Source organism: Emydura macquarii, unplaced genomic scaffold (genome assembly GCF_026122565.2).
Source record: "Emydura macquarii macquarii isolate MOO-44397 ecotype Brisbane River unplaced genomic scaffold, CSIRO-AGI_Emac_v2 contig_312, whole genome shotgun sequence".
In the NCBI taxonomy this organism is placed as follows: domain Eukaryota; kingdom Metazoa; phylum Chordata; order Testudines; family Chelidae; genus Emydura; species Emydura macquarii.
Window position 1 is genome coordinate 8905663 of NW_027130449.1, and position 17154 is coordinate 8922816.

A 17154-nucleotide genomic window follows, 5' to 3' on the forward strand; every position below is an offset into this window, starting at 1 on the left:
GCACGTCCACATACAGGGAACATGTGCATGCTGCCCCATCCCTTTTGCAAAGAGCTGCATGTCCAGCTCGTCCCTTCTGCTGCCAGCCAGCGCCACAGGCTGGTGTAGAAGACGGGTGGGCCATGGCACTAGCCCACTCCCTGCCCCCTTTGGGCTGACTTGTATCCACGACAATGCCAGCAGGGAGCAGTCCCCTTACATAGTTGTGGATTACATACAGCATTATTGTGCCAGGCCCTTGCACGAGGGGAGAGAAGGTTCCTTGGCCCTCCCTGTGCATTCACACTAGGACTATACGCAATCCACGGACTGTACAAATAGCTACATGGGCCCCACAGAGACACTCATTTTCTGGGACACAGCAATGCGGTCAGTATTTAGAATCCAGAGGCCATTCCCCTCTAGATTACACTCATTTAAAAAACTGTGCCTAGAAGATTTGTCAGAATTATTTCACTCAGCTCTATCAGGCCCGATCCTGCAAACATGTATGCACCCGAGCGATTGTACTCTTTCTGTAGCCCCATTTATATCACGTGCGTGGGTGAAGTTTAAACAGCAGGATCATCCTAATGCTTTGCTTTCATTCCAAACTTGAGAAGGCCAAACTGTTTTGAACCAAGTACACAATGAAATGACTTTTGCTACCAAGCTTACTGTTGCAGTCATTAGCTAACAAACAGAAATGCTATTCAGATTCAATACCCAGCTAAGGATGTCTTTGGCTAAAGGAGAGTGACGGGGAGTACCTGCCCTGTACATGTCAGGAAGGAGTTAACCCCACACACTGGGTGGAGGAAGCCCCGCCCCTCCACCCTTGCTGAGCATGCTCCAACTGGTGCACTAGTATAAAAGGGAGCAGCTCAGCTCACTTGGAGTTGGATGTTGAGAAGGAAGGCTGTGAGGTGAAGGAGGCTCCAGCTGGGGCTCTTGAATCAGAGGAGCCGGGGACAACAAGATCCCAACAACCATTCAGAGACCCAGATGATGCCTGGACCACGGCTTTAAGAGTCAGGGTAAGAAGAGGCCCAGAGAAGGAATTAGCCATTGCCCTGAAAAGTCAGCATGTTTCAGCTGGATCCCCCTGACCAAGTGGTGGAACCGTCTGCCAACTGTTAGGGCCCTAGGCTGGGATACAGTGAAGTAGGGTGGACCTGGGTCCCGCTATTCTGGCTGTCACCTGCTCCGGCTGGTGGCTCATTCCCCTCTGGCCATTAGGCCATACAGCCCTGAGGTCAGGGGCTGGCGTATTGACTCCTGAGGGTGAGGATAGCCTGATGAGCTCAACAGTGGGGCTCGAGCACCCCACCCTGCCCCTAAAGGGGGGTGGGCTGTACCTGCCCTGTGACACGGTGGAGTAAGTAGATGCTATAAATCAACTGCATTTTACCTTAACTGGATGTCTGGTAACAAACTGCGCAGCTCGCATGGGCCTGCGGTTGAAGGAAACCCAGAGCTGGACTGAAGTTTGCTGCTGGCTGCCCAATAAATTCTGTAAGGAAGAGGGAAAAACGTTAGGAATTGTTTTTATTCCTAAATTCACAATTGCATATAACACAGGTTAAAGGCAGAGCAGATACAAATTAACAAAATCCACAGTAGAAAAGCAAGCAGATACCTTACCCACGCTCTAAAAAAACCGCAACACCATAACTTGACGGCTAGTTTGGATGAGATCCTGAGATATTAGATACTAAAAAATAAAAATGGCTTAATTGTGTTAACTGTGATTGTGAAACCTGAAAACTGTATGCCCCTTATGCCAGCATATTAGAGCTTATTACTTCTAACCCAGCTACCACTCTGCAATTTATTTATGTATCCCATATACTGTCAGTGCATTCTGAGGAGACAGGAGCCTTGGAAATCCCATAGATTAGATACATAGCTAGAGAACTAGCTTGAACGTGCTGGGGATTTCTCTGTCCTTTTAAAAAATGAGTGAGATCCTTTTTAATATGCACAGCCTCCAGTCTTTAGATTCTTCACTGTTCTGAGCACTCCTTTGGAAGTTGGAAATGGCCCACCTCCCAACTGATTAGCCAGGTTGTCAAAGGCTGTTTTCCTCCCACAGTTCTTCCACCCAGGCTGAATGAAATTAACATATCTGTTTTTTGTTTATGCCCTTTGCTCACTAGCCTCAATGCTTTGAGTTAGATGTTTACTGTTTGAATCAATTTAAAAGGGATGAGTATCCAGTTATAAAACTCATGACCAACCTTTCCAAACATGAGATGTTTGTTAGGCACCTAAATCTGTATCTAGGCTCCAAAACAAGTGGCCTGATTATTCTGAAGTGCTGGATGCCCACAATTCCCATTGACACCAACAGGAGCAAAGGTTCTCAGCACCCTGGGATAGAAGGTGCCTCACATCCATGTTGCCAACTCACCCAATTTTATTGCCATTCTCACAATAGTTGGTGTTTGACTTAAAGCCCCAGCTCCTGGAGTCACAGGGTAATGTGAGACTCAACTTTTTTTTAAGTATGTATCTAGCCCTTAGGTTGCAGAGGAAACCTTGAAAATGTGATCCAGATGAACCATCAAGGCTCAAAACCCAGAAGGCAAACCAAAAGAACCCTACGTTTTATTACGCTGTTAAAAATCTCAAAATTTTTAAGTTCCAGAGGGGTAGCCGTATTAGTCTGTTTTCAGCAAAACAACGAGAATTCTGTGGCACCTTAAAGACTAACCAATTTATTTGGGCATAAGCTTTCGTGGGCAGAAACCCAGTTCGTCAGATGCACCTTTTAAAGGAATCTCATGATATTTTTTGGGACCTGACTCAGAAAGTTTGAACATTTAGGATTGGCGATGCTGCTAACTTCAGGCTCCCAAGTTGGATATTTAAACGTAGCAAATTTTCTCATCTATGTTACTCAAAAGTGCTCAGATGGTTATAACTGAACTGCCCAGGGGAACCGTGGACAGGGATATCCTGAAAACCTCTCTCTGCAGGGTTAGAGACTGATCTCATGCCACTTTGACAGCAGTGAGGAAGGATGATCCAGTGGTTAAGGGATTAGTCTGGGGCTTGGTTCAAATCCCTGCTCTGCTACAGGTTTACTGTGTGTTCTTGGGCAAGTCATTTCAACTCTGTGCCTCAGTTTCCCACCTGTAAAATAGGAATAATAGCACTGTCCTGCCTCACAGGGTTCCTGTGAGGAAAAAATACCTTAGTATCTAAACCCTCCACAATCTTTAATGCGATGGGGGCAACAAAAGAAAGATGTGAGGGGAAAAAGGCCTGTATCTCTCAGAAGAACCAGGAAGCAACTCTGAGCACAAATGTATAGTTTCTGCCTCCTATCTGGGTTAATTTAGCACCAAAAAAAAAAGTGTCTCCCACTGACAATAAAGCTAGAGAGAATACCTTAGCTCTCCCAGATGACTCAGGGCCTGATCCCACTACGGGCTTTGGAGCAGGCCCAAAGCCAGCTTAATATATAAAAATAGTTGAGGTCTTCCGTTTTTGCAGAATGTATCTTTCAGCATTTTGAAAATGCCCTTCAAAGGATTCTCCTGTTAGCGTCCTACCCCTGGCTAAGGGTAAACCATACTTCAGCTCCAGTATACGGTCGCTACTTACTGCTGTAGACTGCACAGGAAGCTTTAAACGTTTTGGGGGAAACCAAAGAAGTGACTAGGGGCTGGTTCATTAATAACGTCTTGACGATAGTGGTAGGCTAAAAACATAATATGTTTATCTTCTGGGGAAAAAGCTTAAACTTTTTCAGATCGGATTAGAAAAATGTTGAAGTCAGTCAATTTAGTGACCTTAATCTATTTGGCATGTGTCCTTCTAACTAAATTATTGCAGGCATATATTCTCTTTCCCTAGCCCTACCCCCTATTATCAATTTCTGCTTTCCCTTTACTTATAGTCATCTTGGCTTTGCTGCCAGAATTCCAGCCCTTCGCAGCCTGACCTAGTTCTGCCTAACTTACTACAATCAAATAGATATATATATATATATATATATATATAAAAATACTGCTGTTCCGAGCTGATCTCCTTTCAACCCTGCACTGAGAATAGTTACAGAAAAATACAGACTTATGGTTTATCCAGTTGTTTTAGACCACGTCTTTCCATCAGAGCCATTTGTTCATTTGTGCTCAGGTCAGGTGCCAAACTAACAGCCCTGGAGACTGGCCTCCTGTATTTATCCACACAGCATGGTGGTGATTTTACAATGAACTAAAGAGAACATCTCAAAGTACTTTGATGCAGCAGGTACACCTAGTTTTAGCCCTGCTAAATGCCCTAATAAGCTCTCTAAATGACTTGTTCAAAAGTGTCCCAGCTCTCAGCAGAAGTACTGACCAGAACGTCCAGGGTACTATATATTAACATGCTGTGGGGTCTTTTTATTTTCACCCCTGGTGTCAGGCACTGTACTTCTCTTAGCAAGCACAAGGCTGAACGCTGGTCCCTAAAAGCTAATTAAGTCAGTTCACTAACTCCAGCCAATTTTTCCTTCTCAAACTGTCCCTGAGCTTATGCTATCTTTAATGTTTTGCCTCAAGACTTAAAGTGTGTTCCCTTACTTTTGTTCTATCACTAATGAAGCCTGACTAGCTAAGTATTGTCTATTACTGTACTGAATGTTCAGAGCTCAATCCAGTTCCATGATGTCACTTAAGAGTCCTTCCACGGACTTCAAAGGGTGTTGGATAGGACTCAATGATCATAATATCTAGCTCTTACAGAGCGCTTGTCATCTATAGATCTCAAAGCCCTTCACGAAGTAGGTCAGTATCACTTACCCTGTATTTCAGATGGGGGAAACTGAGGCAGAGAAGTGAAGTGACTTGCCCAAGGTCACCCAGCAGATCAATGTAAAACTTCAGCCTACACAGTGATTTTTATTCCATGCTACTTACCACAGTCTTTGTGGCAAACAGATACTTGTCCCTGAGCTGGAAGTCTTCAACCTCTTCTAGAATTATTTCTTTATTTTCCCTGGTTTGAAAGAAATCTGTGCTGCGAATTACAGTTGAGGACCCTGTAGGTTCATGCCGTTCTATGTAAACTGTATTCAGCTTATCATATGGGTCAATGCCCCTTTTATTAAAAAAAAAAAAAAAAAAAAAAAGAGAGAGGAAGAAAACGGGTATATTATTTTTCTGCTCATCCAGCTATCAAGATGGTACCAGCTATTTAAAAGCAAGTCATTTAACACGAGATGGGCTCAAAACTGCAAAACTTGGCTCAGGATTTTGAACACTCCAAAGTTGGATGATGAGATCTGAGGTTTTGGTTCAGCTCACTATAAAAAGAGCAGATATTTTCAAAATTTGGTTCTAAATTCCAGTTTGGATTTCCAAACCATTCACAGAAGAGCTGGTCAAAATAAAGGGGGGAAGACTGCAAAAATATTTGATATTTCCCCCCCACTTTTTTCAGACATTCTAGATACATTGAAAAGACCCATTAAGCAGCTCAACAGTTAGTTAAAAAACAAGGAAAACTGCAGACATTTTATTTATTTTTCCCTTGTACTTTCATCATAATTTGTCAAAGTCAATCATTTTCTCCCCAACCTCCATATAAGTTATAAGCGGAGTATTTTATGAAATTTAAGCAATAAATAAGTAGAGTTCAAGCTGTACAGAGAGATGGTTTCAGTTCAGTCCCATGTGCATGTTTCAGAGATTATCAAGGCAAGTTACATGTTACTTATCATTAAAATGAAAAAAACCTGCTAGTGAGAAACTCATGGATTCTAGCACTGGACAACAAAATAATCCCATTGGTGAAGTAATTGATAACTGGAAAGCATGTGGTGGTTTTTGTTGTTGTTTTTAACTACTCTGAAATCTATTTATAGTGCCCACTCAAAAAAACAGTAAAACTCCTCTCCCAAGCAGAAATGGGGTCCTTAGTGCAAGTTTCACTGCAAATTGATGGCATCAAATGGATGTAAGTAGTTTTGATCTCAGGGGACTTTTATCAGCTCTATAAAGACCTGATCATATACCATTAATGTCAACAGGATTTAATCTCTGACGTCAATAAGAGCAGAATCAAGTCTTTTGAATGATAAACTTTGTGAATTAAAGGCCTCTTTTTAAGAATTAGACCCACGCCGCAGATCTTGATTCTGATATTCTGCTGCAGCTGTTTAACAGTGCACATCAACACAACAGCAGCTTAAGAGAGGAAGTGAAAAAAATCCGTCTCTACCTGAAACTGCAGAAGGAGTTCAGGGAGTAACCTACGTTAGATTGTAGGCAAGACACCCCAACTCTTGCTAAAACTGCTACACGATCTTTAATGAACAATCAGTTTTAAAAATGACAGTGCCTCTTATTATTATTATTTTTGCTATAGTGCCTGGGAGCTCTAGTTATAGATCAGGATCACAATGTGTGAGGAGCTGTACAAACAATGGAACAAAAAGATGGTCCTTGTCCTTTAGCCTCATGGTTCAAAACCAACTAACTGTGCAACCTACTCAAACACTGGTGTTGGTGATTAGCTTGTAAAAGCTGTGGCAACTACCACATAATATGTGTCAAGCTGGAGAAACTCCAAGTACTGGGAGCTTTCTGCTGTCACGCTTGTCCCATGGCAAATTGCTGGATCTATAACATCCACTTATTATAGAGTTAACTTTGGGGGAGAACAGAGTTCTGTATCTCAATACTTGCCAGCATCTTCTGTGCCTGAGTTCTTGGCGAAGGATGGGGGAGAGAAGAAAGGTGGCCTGGGAGGACATAAAGGGGGAAAAGGTTCCACAGTGACCCAAAGATCCAATACGTACCAAGAAAAAGATTTCACGTGTTCCTGAATCATTATCCAGGTCTGACCAAAATCATCGGATTGCCAGAGCTGCAATACAAAATGTCAGAGATACAGGTGGGACTCAGATACTCTAGCCACTGGATCCTAAATCATTCCCCAGACTAGATTAAAAACCAAAGGGTTCAGTTCTGGAAATCTCTCTCATTGCTCCCCAAACCATAAACTACAAAAGCAGGGCTGATGCGTGGGCCTGTATCCTGCTGCTAAGCAGCTCCATGCACAACACTCACTACTCCTCTGCGAATGAATGCTACCCAGAGCAACAATTATCGGCTGGTAGATGTATAACATGTACAGGAGCTAGATGCCAGGTTCAGGTGGACGTGCCCTCCTAACGCCTGGCTGGATACCATATTACTGCCTGCAGAGATGTCCTTGCAGGGGGTTAGCCAGAATTAGGAATAACTTCTACTGTGAGAGCAACAGCAAGCGTGAAACTCTGGGGCACAGGCCGTCTTGCTCACTGTTTCTGTTACAATACCAACCACAATGTTGGCACTTAAATCATAATAATTATATTCTTTTGCTGGATGGTGCATGGAATCGGCCGGATTCCAGACACAACGTTCAGTGTGACAATTTGATTTAAAAAAGGCAGTGATCACCAATAAATCTAGCATGACTCACAAATGCATCGCTGCCACCCAGTAGCAATATAGTTCAGTGCCTACACAGAGGAGCATTAACTTCTCAAACTCAGAATTAAGAGTACAAGACTGCAATCGTCTGCGGTACAGTGACTAAGGACTGGTTATTGCCCTTTCATAGAGCTAGCAGAATGGTGATGTCTGATTGTGCCTGATAGAAGTGGTGTCTGAGCATTAATCTTGGTCCTTTCCAGTTCAGAAACACAGCACACTTATTTAATCCTCTAAAATAATAATAATCTGCTTCTGTGACTCCTTTCTTCTGCAGGTATCAAAAAGCTTCTGGAAACATAAACGTTAGACCCTGACACGGAAGGTAAGTATTATCCCTGTCTTACGAAGAGGTAAATTAGAGTGCAGTAAAATGAACTACCCAGTCACACAGGGAGTCAGCTGCAAAACAGGGATGAGCACCCAGGAATTCTGACTCAGAGACCACTGATTAAACCACAAGATCAAGTCTGCCCCTGCATTATCCGCTCTGTTGGTGACAGAAGCTAATAAAAACATAGGGGCCAATTCTGACCCTAGCACATCCTTCCAGCAGTTTCTAGGGAATGCAAATGAATTGCAAAGGACGAGGGGAGAATTCCCCTGATGCAGGAGGTGAGCAGAGCTGAGCATCCGGAGCACGCCAGGCAAAAGGGGAGACTGGCTGGCAGTAAGAGCTGCAGCAGTTGTCAAGTTCAGCATTACACAAGCTGTGAGCACAAGGTAACCCCGGGGCCGCTGCTTTAATAGAGAGGTTTTGGGGGCTGCTCTGCTTTAGCAGGAGTCACTTCACGCACTCCAGCAGCAGCTCAGAACCAGGACAGCACACAGAAGTGGCATCAAGCTACCTTGATCCAATCCATGCCTGCGTTGTGCCTTCTGCTCTGTCGCTCTCTGATGGTGCAACACAGAATCCGGCCCCTACTATGTTAAAGATCAGACTGCAAAGAGTGCCAGTAGCATACGTGCTTTGGAGAGGGGAGTGTTTACAGATGTTCGTTCATGTTTAGGGGAGGGGAACCTAGCTTAAAAAGGTATGTGTACAATCATTTTAAAAGCTTTACGCACACCCACCCCAGCCAAAAAAAAAAGAAAAAGCAATTTGTGCCAAAGCAACAACCTGCAGAGCAAGGCCAACTGCAAACATCTGCAATGCAAAACCGCCAGCCCACAGTAAATGATCCAAAGGTCATTCCTGCCTTTACTGGCAGTGATCTGGCCTGAGTTACTAACGATGCACTCAGTGGATCAGAAGGACTGAGGCAGGAGGGGGACTTATGGAAGCTTGATTCTGCCCCCAAAAAACCACCCCCTTTCTCTTTGCTGGAGCAATAGATGTATATATTTCAAAGGGAATGCCCTGGCTAAGTGAGGCTGGGGTAGCAGTGGATGTTTTATGTGCTCTATCCCTGGGTGAAGAAACCATCTACTAATTATGGCAAGGAGATATGAAAACACAAACCCACATGTCACTGCCATGTGACCTTCCAAGACAAACACTTGGCCACTGCTAACCATAAAGCCTGCAGAACATTTAACTGTCGAGTGTGTCTCAGCCGCCTTCTTTCTTTCTAGGGCAGAATACAAAGAATGAGGCTCATGTCTTCCTTAAGAAGAACTGGAACCCATTTCCTCTCTGACCTTTCTGAAATTAAATAAGATTGGAAAGATTCCTGAAGGGATGTTACCCAGTGGCTAGAGGAGGGGCCAGAAAGTCAGAGCTCCTGGTTTCACTAAAACTCACCCAAGCTGTCCCTGACACATTACATGAGCCTCAATTTCCCCATCCAGAAAACTGGCACAAGAAGTGTCCGCTGGCCCATATATGCGCCGTAGCTCTCCTCACGCTCCCAACCGAGGGCATAAAAGGTGGTGTGGGCCACTTTTACTGCAGTCCAAACCATTCGCAGCAGACGGGACAGAGGATGGTTAGCGGAATACAAACACGGACACCACATGTCGAAGAACTTCCAGTCACAGGTAAGTAAACTCCATTTCTTCTTTGAGTGATGGTCCCTATGTGTATTGCACAGGTGAAAGATTAACAAGCAGTAGTCACACTGGGGCTGCGTGCGAGGACAGAGCAGTGATAGCTGATCAGAACACTGCTTTCCCCACAGCTGACGACTGGACCAGAGTGTAACGTCTCCTGAAGGTATGCACAGAGCTCCAAGGAACTGCACTACATATCTCCAGTAGAGGTATGTCTCTCAGATGCAGGGAAAGCAGCTTACCACGTGGTGAAATGAGCCCTCATCCCTTCGGGATGGAGGAACACAAGCTAATGGGTAACTGAGGGTAAAACACGGCAAGATCCCTTTTGAAAGTCTCTGAGCCGATGGTTTGATCCCTGGGTCACTCTGCTATGGAAAAACATAGTTTAGATGCCTTTCTAATGTCCTTTCTTTGTAGATAAAAGGCCAAAGCCCTTCGGACGTCCAGAGAATGCAGCCATCTCCTCCTCTTCCAAGGCATGCCATTTAGAAAATAATACAGGTAAGTGGATGACCTGACTCATATGGAACTTGAAAACTATTTTAGGGATGAATCTGGGGCGGGGGCATAAGGAGACCTTTTCTATATAGCAGGCCACCATGAGCACCATCAGCTCACTGCCCCTTCTGGCTGAGGTTACAGCTATTAGAAAGGCCACATTCATTGACATAAGGGCCGTAAGGCATGTATCTAGAGGCTCAATGGGAGGTTCAGTGAGAGACAATAGAACAAAGGTATGCTGAGGTCCCACTGAGGTGCCTCTCTGCTTTGGTTGGAGATGGATTGCACCCTTTTGGAACATGAGCCATCTGTCTCTGATGCCCATCCGAATACCGGGCTCGGAGATGCAGCAGTCCCAGATTGGGGTGCTTGAACCTGACCCCATGCTGCGTTAGACAGCTTAGCAAAGTGGGGATGCCCCCGGGTGGCCGAACTGAGAGCTTCAGCAGATCAGTAAACAGCAACTGTCCGTCTCAGCCAGTTGGGGGCAATCAGGATGACTGAAGCTTTGTCTTGGCAGATCTTCTGTAGAACTTGTGGTATCAATGGGACAGGAGGGAAGGCCTACCTCCTGCAACCCTCCCATGACTTCCCACAGAGCCCTTGCCCAGTGCTGCACCTCCTTCTGCTGCCGAGAAGATTTACTTGGGCTTAAGTCCTTAGTGCCTGTATATACCAGTTCTCCCAACTTTGATAGGGTTGAGAGAGGGATCCCTTCTCTTCAGAGCTGTTTTAGACAAAGATGGCTTGCCCGTGCGTCTCTGAGAGTGCCCCATACCCTCATGTGAAGCCTTCTCCTTAGGCTTAACAGCTTTAATCTCCGTTCCCCAGCTCGTGCTTGGAGGGGCGCTGCCCACTTATTGAGATGGATTTACGGGGTGTCCCCAGCCCAGAGCTGATAGGGTCTTCATTGCCTTCTCCATCAGTTATTTTCTGAATCTCAGTTCCTGCCCCAGGAGTTCTGTGCATGTGAAATCAGACAGGCGTCAACCCACACCACTTTTCATGCCCTCCGCTCAGAGCATGAGGAGCGCTATGGCGCATATGCAGGCCAACAGACATTGCTTGTTCAAAACAATTTCCAGACTCAGGCATGTGGAATCCACAGAGACCATCACATGAGAAAGTATTATTGCTTACCCATGTTTGACTGTCATGCCAGAATAAGGATGAAAGATGGATACCACATTGATAGCTGCCTTATCAAAATGATGGATGGATAGACAGACAGCTGGGGTCAAATGCTTCTTAACCGCCATATGCAAAGAGAACATGTACAGTACAAGGAGTATCAAGCACTTCTCACCGCAAACATCCCAACACAGATGTAACCTTTTAGGTACTCAGAAAAGCAACAGCAGCAGTGTGATTTGCCATTCCTGTCTGAATGAAGCTCCTCACCTGTTTGTTAGGATGAGACCTATCAAAGCCCAAAACAAGGTTAGGCATCCTACTGTGCAACTGGAGATCTGCGGCTCTGAATGGAATAGAGAAGCCCTGGATATTGTTGCAGAAGTCGGTGGTGATCCAGAGGTACTGGGTGTAGGCATCCACAAAGATATACTGCAGGGGGGAAAACAAAACACAAACAGTCAGTCCATGAGAAGTTTATCAGCAGAACACGATATAACAGTACAGAACAAGGAAGTGACTGATAGGGAGTGCAGGAGATCTTACCATCTAACCTATCTGCAGTGGAACGCATCCTGTACCTGCAATACACATTCTAGCAGAACTGGAGCTGAGCACCTGTGATGTTGGATATGATACAACCTATGATAAAGACAGGACCTGGATGAGGCAAGAGCACCGCCTCGGGGCCTAGCTACTGCACAAGAAACACGCTAGCGCCAGCTCTGCTCCAGGAGGAAGAGAGAAGGGCCTAGGTGCTTTTTACTCCTGTCAGCACTGCAGGATTAACACAGCTCTAGCAGAGCAAGCTGCAGCCTGTGCCACCCCCCCCACCATCATCAGGATTGTTAACTAAGTTTGAATTGCAGGGCCAAATAAGAGCTGGGGCATCTACACTGAAGACAAGGGGGTTGCCCGTATATAACTGAAGGCAGAACTTGGGAGATTTAGGGTCTCATTCTATTTGGACAGTTCCCGTGCTCAGGCCCTGTCTTGTCCCCCAGTGTAAGTCAGAGTAAGGCTATGTCTTCACTGACGGCGGCAAATTCACCGCCGTCAGATCGACTTATCTGGATTGACTGAGCGGTCAGTGAAGATCCGCTCAGTCGATCCAGAAATCGCCGTATTAAGACCACCTCCTCAAGTGGCGCAGCACACTGAAGACCGAGCGCAGAACAGGCGCACAGAAGTCGACGGGAGTTTCGCAAGTTTTTTGCGTAGTTTGCGTAACTCCGGTCGACTGCCGCCGAATCTCCGAGGTAAGTGTAGACAAGCCCTAAGTTAGGGTGATAAAACACAAGCCAGAAAGATTCCCATCTGACTCTCTGAGCTCAGGTCAGTTTTCAGGGCTGGGAACTGGGGGTTTTTTTCCCTATCCTTTCACTTGCAAACTAAGCAAACTTGATTTGAGGTTGCTGGGGCACCATGAAATGGAATCTCACAACGGAGTAACTTCCCAGAGGAAACAGGACGTTCCCCCACAGGGGCAGGGGTTGTTCCAAGGGCAGGCAGGAGACGGTCTGTCAGCAGATAAGACCAGGGATGGGTGAAGCCATTATTATGACTATGAACCCACTCCCATCATGGTGAGCTGGCAAGTTGAAGATGATTGTTATTGGGCTCATGTTCCACTTGAGAGACGGAGATTCAAAAGTCCTGTAGAGTGAGGCTGCATGTTAGAGGGGTCATGGACCTACATCGTAGACTGGCCCTCACCCAGCACAGAGGAACTGTTCTGGTGCATCTAGCAATCTTCCTGGGCTGGAAACGGTGGTTGTTTATACACCTATTGAACCCTAAGGTCTCTGTCACTGTTCTTGCCTCCAAGCCTTCTTCCACATCATTCCACCTTCAAGAAAACACTAATCCCACCGCTCTCTGGAAGCATTTGAGCTTAGATGTCTTGTTTGCTCTATCTGCCTTCCTTTGTGCCTTGGACTGTAAACCTTGCAGGAGGATGCGGGGGTGAGAACCTGTTTGCCTCCCCCACCCACGCCCTCAAACAATATTTGCTTTCACAGAGCTATACAAATGGTGCATAATAATAACCAAGATGTCTAGTTTCTCTTGTAGGAGTCTAAAATTACCGGGTGTGTATTTTTTCCTAGGAACACAGTCAATTTTCTTGATTAAATTCAATTTGTATCTCCCAAGAGACAAACGTTTTCTCTCTGCTGTAAATGTTGGGGATATTTCCTGCAACTCTGAGTGAGTGTTTTTTTTTTTTTTTAAAGATGATCAAGAACACTGTTAGGACAAATTATTTTTATTTGCGGATGCAGGAGCACACTCAATCTCCTGAGTGTTTTCCTGACATGTTTTTAATGGGGCAACCTTGAATACACCTAAACAGACAGCGTGGTCTAGTAGACAAAGCAGTGGACTGAGACTCTGCAGACCTGGGATCTATTCCCATTGGTCTGTACGTTACCTTGGGCAAGTCACTGTAATGCTCTGAGCCTCAGTTTCCCCATGTGTAAAATGGGGATAATGATACTGCCCTCCTTTGTAAAACACTTTGAGATCTACTGTTTAGCAATGCTCCATAAGAATTAGGCGTTAGTTATTACTAAGGTATATTGTTATAGCAGTTCAGACTAAGGACAGACAGAAGTTGGGGAGGAAAACAACAAAAAGAATCGCAAATTGACAAGATTCACTACAGCTGCCGTGGCAGCACTGGGCTTTTAAAAAGGGCTTAAAACTGGAGAGGGGAGGCTACATAAATAAAGCTTATTTAGGTTTTGTAATGGGGTGTGAATTTTACCGATAGTGGCACATCCCCTAGCGTGGATGCAGTTATACTGATCTAAGATGTCTTTATGCCTCAACAGCTTATTCCCCTTCACAGAGGGGAATAGCGATACCAGCACTTGTATACTGGGATCATTAAAGCTGTACAACTTTTGAGTGATGAGGAGGCCTTATTCATTTATGCTTGTTCATTTCTTACCCTTTTGTTATCAGCAGGGCTGTGGTAGAACTGTGAGATGGCCATATCGCTGGCGTTCCCTGCACCGAAGCTGAATTTCTCAGATATTTTTTTAAACGTCTTCCCATAGTCGTACGACACATAAACCTGCAAAGGAAAAAGCTCCTGCTGTTATGGAGACAAAGGTTTAATTTCCTTGATGGCAGTCCCAACTGTGGGGAGAGGGGAAAAACGCAGGATGCAGAAGAGACAGAATCCACTCTCCTCTCTATGGGCAATAAAGGTGCCGGAAACCAAAGGTAATATACAAAGGGAAAGACAGAGCGGCTATAACGTCGTGAGATTGGAACACTCTGCGCAGGCTGTGTGCCAAAAGACAAAGCCATAAAAACCTAAGCCAATACTGTCTTGTAGCCACGTTGGTTCCAGGATAGTAGAGACACCGAGGGCGTGAGGTAATATCTTTTACTGGACCAAGGTCTGTTGGTGAAAGAGACAAGCTTCCGAGCTGCACAGACCTCCTCTTCAAGTCGTTGCAGCTCAAAAGCTTGTCTTTCACCAACAGAAGTTGGTCCAGTAAAAGGCATTACCTCATCCACCTTGTCTCTCTGACAGTATTGCACAGAGCCAGAGCTGAAGTCATTTTCTAAGCAGGCTACTGCAATTGTTTATATCCAGCTGGTAGGACAGGCAAGCAGCTAACTACTTCCTCTCTCCAGCCAACATCAATGCAGGCAGTGAAATATTCATGAATATTATTATTCATTATTTGCATGACCACAGCACCTAGTAATGGACCATGATTCCATTGGGCTAGGCGCTTTACAAACGAAGAACAAAAAGACAGTCCCTGCCTCATAGAGCTTACATAAATAATTGACTTTGTAGTGAGGAATGGCTTATCTAGATGCCTGAGAATGGGATAGAGGGATTTTTTCCCAGCGGGAGAGGGCTGTTCAACATTTACCACCCACAGTAGGTGAATTTATCACAGGAAATGTGGTATTTGCCATTGTGTGTATTGGTATCCCAGCAGTGCAGTCATTCGCCCCTGCCCTGCCCCTGGGGCAGCCATGTGTGCTGGTGCGAAAAGAATGTCAAGCACTACTCCTCTGACGGGGGTAGTGCTTCACACGTGCTTTCCACAGCTGCACCTGCCTACACAAGGTGCAGGGCAGTGGTTAATCTACCCCACAAGCTGCAATTAGTACATGGTGACTTTTATTTTTCAAGGGCATCTGCAGCACCGCTCTGAATCAAGCCTGAGGTGGCATAAGCCAAAAGTAATCACCAGGCGATTCCTGGGTGTGGGCCCGTGTGAAATGCACTAGAAAGGGTCTCAGATGAGTTCATTCTGGGCAGGTGTCCACCTTTATAATAACTGCCACAACAATTGGCACTCGGCTCGCTCTTCTTGGCAGGCTGAGTTGAGAGGCCAGTGATTTAATGAGGCAGAGAGAATGAATGTCCTCCTTTCCCCCTCCAGATCCGGGTTGAAGCACATTTGGGGGGGGGGGGGGGGAGGGGGCGGGCAGATTGGTGTGGCGTGCGCTGCTCTTGCTCAGTAGATAACGAGAGAGCTACACTTTCTGGGGCTATCAGTCTTTCACCCGTAGTCACCTTTCACCCATACTAAATTCACTGAAACAGAAACAAACTATTACAGTGAAGTAGCCACCACAATCACACAGGTTATAAGAGGGCCACATAAACACTGTACGGTACCAGAGGAGGCTAAATAGTGTATTTGTACTGGACCATATGCCTCTGCATTAATTGTACGGCTTTTCTCTTACAGTCCATGGAACACCCTTCCTGAAAGTCCTGGGGATAGCAGCTGGCATGATGTCCAGGGCGTGGAGACCTGGGGTCTTCACAGATCTTGGAAGGAACCAGTGACTGCGGAAGCTCGTCATACTTTGATAGGAGCAGAACCCACTCCCCGCAAAGAAAAAAACATTAAAGAAATTCTCCAAGTCAAGTCTCAGTTTCCTGTCCCCTATGTAACATTAACAGCATCCAGTAAAGGAAATTTTATAAGCAACGCTGGGCAGAAATCACTAGGGCTCAATGTTGTCTACTTCAGCAGGTTCATGGGGCGGGGAGTCAGTCCTAACACAATTTGAATCGATTGAGCAAGAACTTTTAAATGTCTTATACGGGAAGTTCAAATGAATAGGACCTCCTCTTTCAAGTGCGTAACTGAAAGGCAGGCTTTTACCAGTTGGCAGAATAGATACACTCACGTCCACTCACAAGGCTCACTTCCAAGGCTCTTTCTGTAATAATAAAAAAAACCAAACAAATCTACATACTTACATCACTTTTTGTGGGCTTCAATAACCCCAGGCTGTCTCTAGCCAAGGCCACAATGACATTGCTCTTTTCTCCAGCCCAGTGAACGACCAGCTGATTGTGAGAATCATTGAGGCTGACCTGAAACACACATGAAATGTATATAAAAGGGTTAGCCAGGAACATGGGCAGAGACAGAAATTGACTCTTGTGGGAGCTATTTACCTGCTTCTATCGTCCCTATGCATGCGCAAGGACGGAGAAAAGTGATCGCAGGAACTGATTTAATTCACATAAAGAAATGGAACTGAAAAGATACATGTACAAACCATGCAGACGTTTGGTTTTAAGACTATGCCCTTAGCGTACTGGACAGATCCGGGCCTGAGACTTTGTCAAATGCACTAGGTTCCCTAAGTTGCCTGTTCTATTCAGATCCAGTGACTAGGGCCGGGGAGTGGTAATTATCAGATAGCTCTTTGCATGTCTCTGTGCAATGAGTTTGGAGATGCCCTTCTACTACTGTGGTACACCCCACGTAAGAATGCCTTCATAACCGGTCCCTCTCTACGGATGGGGGCCCTCGAAGCACGTGCCTGGCTTTAACCACATGGGCTGTGTCGTTGATTTCGACGACACCAATCATGTACTGAAATGCTTTGCTGCATCAGGGCCTTAATGAACTGGGATGACTTGAGCCATGCTCTTTTCAATGGGCAGAGGTGAACCATGTTAGCTGGGGAAGCTGACACCCCTGCTATCTGTGCTATGAATAACTGGATTCCACTCAGCGGGACGCTGTGTCCAGTGCCTCTCTTCAGGGCTAAAGTTGGTGCTCATTTTTTTTTT

At 45.4% G+C, this 17154-nt stretch overlaps 1 protein-coding gene and 1 long non-coding RNA gene across 8 annotated transcripts in view; one reads left to right on the plus strand and one right to left on the minus strand.

Moving 5' to 3' along the window:
• The window catches only part of SORL1 (sortilin related receptor 1), an 88656-nt gene that overhangs the window by 56858 nt on the left and 14644 nt on the right, over positions 1-17154 (minus strand). The window contains exons 2-7 of one of the 2 annotated variants that reach the window (XM_067564672.1): positions 16330-16446; positions 14032-14157; positions 11349-11510; positions 6773-6840; positions 4890-5070; positions 1391-1492 (exon numbers count right to left, since the gene is read on the minus strand). In XM_067564672.1, coding sequence (XP_067420773.1) covers positions 1391-1492; positions 4890-5070; positions 6773-6840; positions 11349-11510; positions 14032-14157; positions 16330-16446 — 756 coding nt within the window. Of the gene's footprint in view, positions 1-1390; positions 1493-4889; positions 5071-6772; positions 6841-11348; positions 11511-14031; positions 14158-16329; positions 16447-17154 lie in introns of those variants that run through there. The other variant, XM_067564664.1, reaches the window with a different exon arrangement.
• Positions 885-17133, plus strand: LOC137164099 (uncharacterized). 6 transcript variants are annotated; one of them, XR_010922943.1, is made up of 7 exons: positions 885-1016; positions 7729-7776; positions 9243-9431; positions 9572-9652; positions 9864-9947; positions 14046-14309; positions 15809-17133. It is a non-coding gene; the product is annotated as an uncharacterized lncRNA (long non-coding RNA). The 6 variants fall into 6 exon arrangements; XR_010922948.1 differs by having other exon boundaries at positions 9572-9606; XR_010922946.1 differs by having other exon boundaries at positions 9346-9431.